Here is a 9660-nt window from a genome sequence, read left to right as displayed (position 1 = left end):
GAACCAGCTCACAGTTCTTACTCTTCCTTAATCTGTGGCTCCTGTGGAAACACCAGGTCTGGGTGAGTAGCTGTTAGCCCTTCCTGTTACATCCTGGGGACAGCAACCAGCCTTCTAAACTCACCACCTACCTACCAGAGAACACCCCTACCTACCTAGCCAGTGAGAACACCCCTGCACTCAGAAAGGCTCCTACCTTGACGGTGGGTTTTGTTTTCTTTTTGATCCTGGGCTTCACTCGTTCCACGGCGGGCAGAGGTGGTAACTTCTTCAGCTCCTCAAGGACAGCGATAGCAGCATTCTTCTTGGAGATCTTCTTGCTCTTCCCTTCACCTTCGCCCACAAACTCCCCAACCGAAACCTTGGTCACAAAGTTCTTCATGTGGGGGGGGCCACTCTCCCGGGCCACCTGTTTCAGAGGGAAAGACTGAGTGAAAGCATGACAGACACTTACTGGAAGCTGCAGGGCACACTGCATGGCACAGTTCACGCCAGAGCCGGGAAAAGGGACCTGAGGACAAGAGCCGGGACCAGATGGGAGCAGGAATACTGACCAGAGGAGGCAGAGGCCACTCCAGCTGCTCTCTCTTCCCTTTCTCTTACTTTTCAAACTAGTATATGCTCTTGGGTCTGATGAGTCCCAAAAATCTGGGCATGAACAGGGAGACATTTTCTGCCCCCACTCCACCCCCAAGGGTCACAGGGTGTTCAGGTTAGTGTGGCCACTGCAGCTGGAAATGGAAGCTGGCCAGCCAATCCTGAAATAGCTACTGCACAAAGAGGTCACGTTTAATATCTGTTCTGAGGCTTCGGCCAAGATAGAGCTTACTGAACAACGGCTACTATGCAGTTACAACAAAGGAGGGCTCACTTCGAATCCAGCCCACCGCACCAGCAACCGCGGGGTCTGGAGTCGGGCCGTGACTGTATTTGGTGCCATCATGTCACTGCTGCCTACCAATGTCTGTGTCAGACAGAGCCACCACAGTTAGTTCTAACTAAAATGATGTGTTTTTATCAAAAGTCATGTTATAAACACTTTTTTGAAAAACTAAACTGTTTCTGTCTTCTATTAAATACCTAACCCAGTTTCTGTGCAAGATTTTACTACTAAAACTTGGTCAAAAATTCAGTTCATTTATTCAATAAATATTTCCTGAGCATCCCATGTATGCTAGGTAATCTTCCAGGTGCAGCAGAAAAGAAAGCCCTTGCCCAATCCAATAATGGAACCAAGGACAAACCTTGTGATACATGAGTTACTTTCTGGAAGAACTCCCACTGACAAACTCAATGCCATCACCTACAAACAAACTCAATTATTATTAAATGTCCTAAACTATTACTTTTAAAGGTACTCGCCAACAGGGGGCGCTTCGACTACGTCGTTTATGTGACCACTACTTGACAATAAGATCATGGAAAAAAAGATTTAAAGGTGAGTTCATTTTGGTGGAGAACCTTTTTTTTTTCTGAGAGGTTTTCGCTATAGGGTGCGTGCGCTCGCCAGACAGACAGAGACATAGAGACAGAAAGCGAGAAATCACCCCCCAGGGGGGATGGTCACGCCGCAATCCCTTCTCCTCCATTCTCCTCTCGGGATCTTGGGCACGCACGCACACGCGCCCGGCGTGAGTTTTAAGCCACCGGGTCTGGGATGCGAACCGCGGTCGACTACGTGGGAGTCCAGCGTCATAGCCATTACGCTAACTGCTGGTTCCCATGGAGAACCATTTTGAGAGTCATACATGGCTTTCATAATATGCACTTTCCATGCCAAGTACAAGTCGTCACGCCACTTTTATCCTGTGGCAGACAGATAAGCACCACCAGGGTGTAGGTCAGAAACCATCATCATTGGGAACCAGCAGTTAGCGTAATGGCTATGACGCTGGACTCCCACGTAGTCGACCGCGGTTCGCATCCCAGACCCGGTGGCTTAAAACTCACGCCAGGCACATGTGCGTGCTAGCCCAAGATCCTGAGAGGAGAATGGAGGAGAAGGGATTGCGGCGTGACCATTCCCCCTGGGGGGTGATTTCTCGCTTTCTGTCTCTATGTCTCTCTCTGTCTGTCTGGCGAGCGCACGTGCCCTATAGCGAAAAAATCTCTCAAAAACACACACACACAAAGAAACCATCATCATTCAGCTCAAGGAGTTGAATTCGGGCCAGTGTAGGGTGCTAGCATATAGCAAGAGAAGGAATACACTTATGACAGGCATGAAATTTGCGAGTTACCTGAAACTACGAAGATGCTATAAAATTACTTTCCTGGGTAGTATTTCAGATAGTATTGTTTAAAAATTAGGTCATAATTAAGGTGGAAATAAAAAGCAAGAATTTGCAAAGACTTTTCCATGTATCAGACAATACGGGAAACTTAACAAAATCCTTTATTGGACCCAAGAGATGGCGAAATGGTTACGTCGCTGGACTCCCATGTAGTCGACTGCAGTTCGAGTCCTTGACTCAGCAGCTTAAAACTCACACAAGGCATGCGTGCATGCATGCCTCAGATCCCAAGAGGAGGATGTGGGAGAAGGGACTGTGGCATAGCCATCCCCCCAGAGGTGATTTCTCACTTTCTGTCCCTCTGTCTCTGTCTCTCCGTCCCCCCAGAGGGGATTTCTCACTTTCTGTCCCTCTGTCTCTGTCTCTCCAGCAAGTGCATGTGCCCTATAGCAAAAATCTCTCTCTCTAAAAAAAAAATCCTTTGTTACCTCTATCTGCTCTCTCTGGATCTACTATGCTATATCTGAAGGAAACATGTATTAAATGTTTTTCCATATGGAACCAACCCATTAACTAGATTTTTTAACTGAAACTGTTTTTTAAAGAATTATTTTACTTATTACTATTACTTTTTAAAATCTACAGGACAAATCTGCGCTCATCAGATACAGAGAAAGTGAGAAAGCAAGTCACCAGATTCAGGACTCGAACTACAGTCCACCATGTGGGAGAGTCCAGCACTTGAACCACCATTCCACCAATTTTTTATTTTTTTAAATAATTATTTTAACTTTATTTATTTATTTATTTATTTTAGTTTGACCAGAGAGGGACAGAGTGAGAGAAGGGGGGAAAGTGAGAAAGCAAGTCACCAAATCCAGGACTCGAACCATAGTCACCCACGTGGAACTCTAGCGGCCCCAACCACCGCACTTCCTGCTGGCCCCTTAAATTGCAATTATTAAAGTCTCCGACAACAAATAGTTATTAAATGGGCAAACTGGGGGCAGATGCTGGATAGTAACAAAACCTATGTCTTTTTCAAAATTCCTCTCAGGGACCATTATGGAAATTCTTTTTTAAAAAATTATTTTATTTATTTATTTAGATAGTTTGTTCATTTATTCATTCATTCATTCATTCATTTATGTATTCATTCACTCATTCAGGTATGTATGTATTTATTCTTCATTCATTTATTTATGTCTTTATTTATTTAACTTGACCAGAAAGGGACAGAGGGAGAGGCAAGTAAGAAAGCAAGCCACCAGGTCTGGGACTCAAACCATGGTCAGCCATGTGGGAGTCCAATGCCCTCAACCACCATGCCACCTGGTGGCCTTGAAAATCCTTAATACTTTGGTGATAAAGATACTTTTGAGAGTGGTGAAAGCAATGGACCTGATCTCCAGAATACACATGTAAACAGGAAACAAGATTCTGAAGACCATTTCAGGAGACTCGAGAAGGACTGAGGCATCCACAGCCCCTCTAGAGATTCCAGGATAGCCCTAAGTCAAGGACTTATAAGAGATAAGAAATAGCTTCACTGAAGTCTGAATCTTTGAGGCTCACATTAAATGAGTATTATTCCAGAGTTATTTAGGGGGGAAAACATCCCTACAATAATGATAACAGGATTTTTATAATACAAAATCCTACATGTAAAAGAAGCTTACCTCAAAATTCACAGGCAAGTTCCGTTTAAGTGCAATTTCAAACACTTGACTAATTTCAGATTTATTGAGATTTTCTTCTTCTGATTCTCTTCCATTTACCTAAAAGAAGAATAATCATTTAAGAATTTATTTTATTTCTTCCTTTCTTCAGTTAATTACTATAGGTGCATGCACTAACTGGAGAGACAGAGAGAGCAACCAAGAAATCACCCCCCGGGGGCAGGGGTGACCACGTCGCAATCCCTTGTCTTGCATTCTGCTCTCGGGACTTTGCACATGTGCGCATATATGCCTAGCATGCCAAGTCTCCAGGTTCAAACTGTGCTGTCAGCCATGTAGAAGCCAGCTAGCATGCCAAGTCACCAGGTTCAAACTGTGCTGTCAGCCATGTAGGATCCAGCTATTTTAATCTGTACCCTACCTGTTGGCCGAAGAATTCAATCTTATTAAAACCATCAACATCCCAGCAGCGATGACCAACTTAAAAGCACTGAACCTTGGCTTTATGGTTTTAACACTAAACCAGTGTTTAGTGTTGCCACCTATGTCCTGTATCACTGAATTTAGGTGGTCAGTTTTGGGGGAGGAAAAAGCAACCCCCATTTCTCCATCCTGTCAGAACTTGGGGTATGCATGAACATGTTTATGGCATGCTTTCAAGCTGGGATTCGAACCAGGGTTGGCCACATGGGACCTGGCTCCTACTGCACAGCACTGAGCCACTGTACTACAGGGCCCGCCCTGTCACTTCCTTTTTAAAAGTGGTCTCTACAGACTTCATACCCTAGTAAGAAACCTGCACTCTTCGGGTCAAAGGACTTAAGTCTGAATTCGTCCTGTCCCCCACAGATCTGTCTGTATTTTTACTTTCCCAAAATATGGCTTTGCAACATTGCAGGGTACTTGGGAGTCACTGTCCCCAGGTGGCAGGGGCATACTGTTGCACTGCAGTGAGGTTGCCTCCTGTTCCAAAGCTGCAGGTAAAGCAGGAGACAAAGATGCACATTTATTTCAAAGTGAGATTATGTTGTGCTTCTACGCAAATAACTGTATATTATTTGGATTAGATAAAATGTTGCAGGTGGTGTGATGGTTAAGAGCAGGACTCCCCATCCGGCTGACTGGACCTGAGGGCTGCTTGCACGCACGCGCTCTCGCTCTCGCTCGCTGGCTCTCTCTCTCTCTCATCTATGTGCCCTGTAGCAAATTTTAAAATAACAACGATAAATAAAATTAAATAATTCTAAAAAAATAAAAGTTGCAAGTGACCCAAACCAAACCCAACAAGCGTCATTTCCAGTACGATGAAGAGAGTTTAGTGGTCCCTTAGCTTTCCCTTGACTCAGTGGAAATTACTGCTAACACCAAATTCTATAGTTCAGCAATAAAATCTAGGCAGCATTAAGAAAAAAACACTGAACTATGCTTAACCCTAAGTAAGGCAGAAAAAGAATCACCCTTTAACTATCTGGCTCCAACAGACCCTTTTTATTTTTCTGTTTTAAGTCATCTTACAAATAATTTACAGAATAAAAGGGGGAAAAAAAGACGTTTCACTAAACATCTTAACCAAAATATATAAACAGCGGGCCTGCTCACTAGTGGGTAAGGAGCCAGGGCCCATATGGCTGGCTGTGGCCTGAATCTCAGCCCCAAGGGGGTTAAAAAAACAACCTGTCTCATTGCTAACATATATGCCTTCTGGCAATTTAAAAAAAAAAAGAGAGAGAGAGAGAGAGAGAGAGCACAGCACTGAGCCACTGTACTACAGGGCCCGCCCTGTCACTTCCTTTTTAAAAGTGGTCTCTACAGACTTCATACCCTAGTAAGAAACCTGCACTCTTCGGGTCAAAGGACTTAAGTCTGAATTCGTCCTGTCCCCCACAGATCTGTCTGTATTTTTACTTTCCCAAAATATGGCTTTGCAACATTGCAGGGTACTTGGGAGTCACTGTCCCCAGGTGGCAGGGGCATACTGTTGCACTGCAGTGAGGTTGCCTCCTGTTCCAAAGCTGCAGGTAAAGCAGGAGACAAAGATGCACATTTATTTCAAAGTGAGATTATGTTGTGCTTCTACGCAAATAACTGTATATTATTTGGATTAGATAAAATGTTGCAGGTGGTGTGATGGTTAAGAGCAGGACTCCCCATCCGGCTGACTGGACCTGAGGGCTGCTTGCACGCACGCGCTCTCGCTCTCGCTCGCTGGCTCTCTCTCTCTCTCATCTATGTGCCCTGTAGCAAATTTTAAAATAACAACGATAAATAAAATTAAATAATTCTAAAAAAATAAAAGTTGCAAGTGACCCAAACCAAACCCAACAAGCGTCATTTCCAGTACGATGAAGAGAGTTTAGTGGTCCCTTAGCTTTCCCTTGACTCAGTGGAAATTACTGCTAACACCAAATTCTATAGTTCAGCAATAAAATCTAGGCAGCATTAAGAAAAAAACACTGAACTATGCTTAACCCTAAGTAAGGCAGAAAAAGAATCACCCTTTAACTATCTGGCTCCAACAGACCCTTTTTATTTTTCTGTTTTAAGTCATCTTACAAATAATTTACAGAATAAAAGGGGGAAAAAAAGACGTTTCACTAAACATCTTAACCAAAATATATAAACAGCGGGCCTGCTCACTAGTGGGTAAGGAGCCAGGGCCCATATGGCTGGCTGTGGCCTGAATCTCAGCCCCAAGGGGGTTAAAAAAACAACCTGTCTCATTGCTAACATATATGCCTTCTGGCAATTTAAAAAAAAAAGAGAGAGAGAGAGAGAGAGAGAGAATTTAAAAACCAGAGACCCTAGCATTTATTCCATGTTCCTAGTCTGGAGGGCACATATGGCCCCAATGGGCAAGGTCTTCTATCTACCTGCAAGTAGTTGCTCATTGCCTGAAGTACCAAACCTGGGCACAGCCCACCCATGGCAATGCCAAATTTCTTTCCTTTGTTTTTATTGCCAGAGGGCAGGTGCACTTGCCAGAGAGAGAGGGAGAGGAAGGCAACCCCCAACAGAGTGTAGTCATGCTGCAATCCCTTCTCCTCCATATCCCCACCATACTGGGATTTAGGGCACACATGCATTCATGCCCAGAGTGCTCTCCAAGCCACTGGGGCTGAGACAAACGCACAGTCAACCATGTAGGATTTGACTTCCTTAACCACTGGGCCATAGGGCCTGTCCAGTGCCAGATTTTAAATACATTACCAGTAAGTCCTCGCTTATCAGGACCTTCTGATTCTCCTCATACAAGTACTAAACACAATGCTTTCGAAAACGCACTCAAAATCTTGTACATCAGCCATCTTCTTTGCTCCCTAACTACAAAATGCTTTCATTTTTCATATTTAGAAGCACCAGTAGAAGGATCAATGCAGTGACTTTTTTTTCATTTTCACATTACCTATTTCCTTCCAATCATCTTTGTATACACATCTCCATTTGCATTTGTCCACTTCTTTTGTGGAAAATAAGTGGTAAAAAATAAATGTTGGTGGCCAAAAATCATGAAAGATGAGAGAATGCTGACATACACAAAGTGTTTCTTTTATCCAAACAGGACTGGCAAGGTTCTTGTCACAAAATACTACATGACGAAGTCCTTCCTGTGGATGACTGACTAGATGAGAATAACGCCGTTCCTCTTCCTACGCCACAGAACTGCATTGTCCACGCACCGATTCTCGGAACTGGGAACACGTATCTAAGCTGTCATCCTAAGACTCAGTCTGAGGCATCACTCAGATGCTCAGTCTCACCCTGATCATTACAGCCTGGAGTGCCACCACCTGCCTCTTAGTGTTCGTCTGCCGATCTAATGATCAGAAGTGATTCTTCTATCAATTTCTTTCTCTTTGCCATTACATATGGGAAAAGAAAATTTCTGAGCTCTCACCTGGGTTCCATGAAAGCAAAAAGGAGACTCAAAAGATGATGTCTCCACGCTTCTTTTACATCTTCCAGAAATATAGTATGTTGGGGAAAGTCAAAAGGACATTAAAGGATGATCCAAGAATGACAATTATTTCACTACTGTTATCATTACCCAGGGATTTCACATTCTTAGATTTTCTTACAATTTCAGTCTTATTTAGCATGTTGGGAATGGATAGTGAATATACTGAAATAATATCTAAGATGACGAGTAACACAATTTTTCAAAACAGGAAAATTAAGATCCCATAATGTAAGGATTTAGAAAAAGGTTCAAAAGGCCCAAGGGTATGATAATTTTATGATGGATGACTTCTATTTTATAAAATAAGTATGTTTTCTCTCGATTCTTTGTAAGACTGCTAAAAAAAAAAATGAAAATCATGCAGTATCATGCTTTTAAAGAGCCTGAAAAAGAAGCTCAAAAATGAAAATTGGATCCGATGGAAACTGACAGTATAATGAAGGTTGAGGAGGCCAAGCAAGTGGCATGGAGATTAAGGCAGCTGGATCCCACACGGTAGAGCCCAGAATTCGAGTCCTGAATCTGGTGGACTGAAGATCATACTGGGCATGCATGTGCATACAGAATCCCAAGAGGAGAGTGGAGGACAAAGGACCATGGCATGGCCAGCCTCCAAGAGGGGTGATTTCTCACTTTCTCTCTCTCTCTACCCCCATAGCAAAAAACAGAAACAAAAAATAATAATGAGGTTTAAAGTCTCTGATTTTAAGTTTTAGCCCTACTTAAATATGTTCTTGTCCCAAGTGAAAATAAGGACTCAAGACCAGGAAGAGCTGTACTTATTTATTTTTATCAAAGCTAAAAATGTATTTTAAACTTTTAAACAGTATATTTTTACTTTTTTGGTAGAGGTTTTTGCCTTAGGTGCATGCACTTGCCAGAGAAAGACAGAGACAGAGACAGTTGAGAGGGAAAGTGAGAACATTTCTGCATCTTGATCCTTGCCCCCCAGTCAAGTCCGGCCCACTCTCAGTCCCCTGTATATGGATCTGCCACAGTGACATAAAGGTATCCATTTATTTAACCATTCTCACAGGAACAGACATTAAGGGAGCTCCTGGTTTTCCACCGGTTACAGATTCTGCAGCTGTGACACCTTGCTCCTTAGAGCTCAGAAACTGGGTAACAATCATCCTTTGTTGGCACAAACCTCAGATTTTAAAAAGGCAAACCTAAAACAGGTCAGGTGCTGCCCCTCAGGACCCCTGTCCCGCCACTCTGATGCTCCATCTCTGTTGCACACACTGCCCGGCTCTTGGACTTATCTGTAGTGTCAACTGAAATGGTTCATCCCTGGAAAGGGCTTCTCTAAGTGCACTGCCATTACTATAGCCTCAGCTGGACAGTTTTGTTCTCCTAACCATCTGGGCACTCACTGCACCTCCTGATGATCTGAAATGTCTGGCAGCCCCATCCCACTAAGCTACAATGGTGCAGGGCCAGCTCTGGTTGCTTGCCCTCAGGGCCCAGCACCAATGCTGTCATGCAGAGACCAGACTCACCTACCCTGCAGAGAAAGTACTGACTCCATGGGCTATCAGAGATGATGAACTGATCCACAACACCATCACATGCCCTACGAATTCTCAACAGCAAAACTGATGATTGTTTAAATGATCATTCCCAATGCTGGCAGCCTGTGAGCACACACACACTGCATGCGCCCTGTTGGCAGGGGTCTACAATGGTACATCCTTCCAGTGACCAGCTTGGCTAGCTCTATCGCCATGCACGCCCTCTGGTAGGACTGTGAGCCTAGAACACACAATCATGGCCACACACACAGATT

At 43.7% G+C, this 9660-nt stretch overlaps 1 protein-coding gene across 14 annotated transcripts in view; it reads right to left on the bottom strand.

Annotated features, from left to right (window-relative positions):
* Positions 1-9660, bottom strand: part of STAU1 (staufen double-stranded RNA binding protein 1) — a 50896-nt gene that overhangs the window by 13489 nt on the left and 27747 nt on the right. For 11 of the 14 annotated variants that reach the window (XM_027775175.1, XM_027775147.1, XM_027775168.1 and 8 more), the window contains 2 exons: positions 3914-4012; positions 197-427 (listed from right to left, as the gene is read on the bottom strand). In XM_027775175.1, coding sequence (XP_027630976.1) covers positions 197-427; positions 3914-4012 — 330 coding nt within the window. The remainder of the gene's footprint in view (positions 1-196; positions 428-3913; positions 4013-9660) is intronic. The other 3 variants (XM_027775149.1, XM_027775165.1, XM_027775185.1) reach the window with 1 other exon arrangement.

This window comes from Tupaia chinensis, unplaced genomic scaffold (genome assembly GCF_000334495.1).
Source record: "Tupaia chinensis unplaced genomic scaffold, TupChi_1.0 Scaffold000049_1, whole genome shotgun sequence".
NCBI classification, from domain to species: Eukaryota; Metazoa; Chordata; class Mammalia; order Scandentia; family Tupaiidae; genus Tupaia; species Tupaia belangeri.
This window is presented reverse-complemented; position numbering and strand designations above follow the sequence as displayed.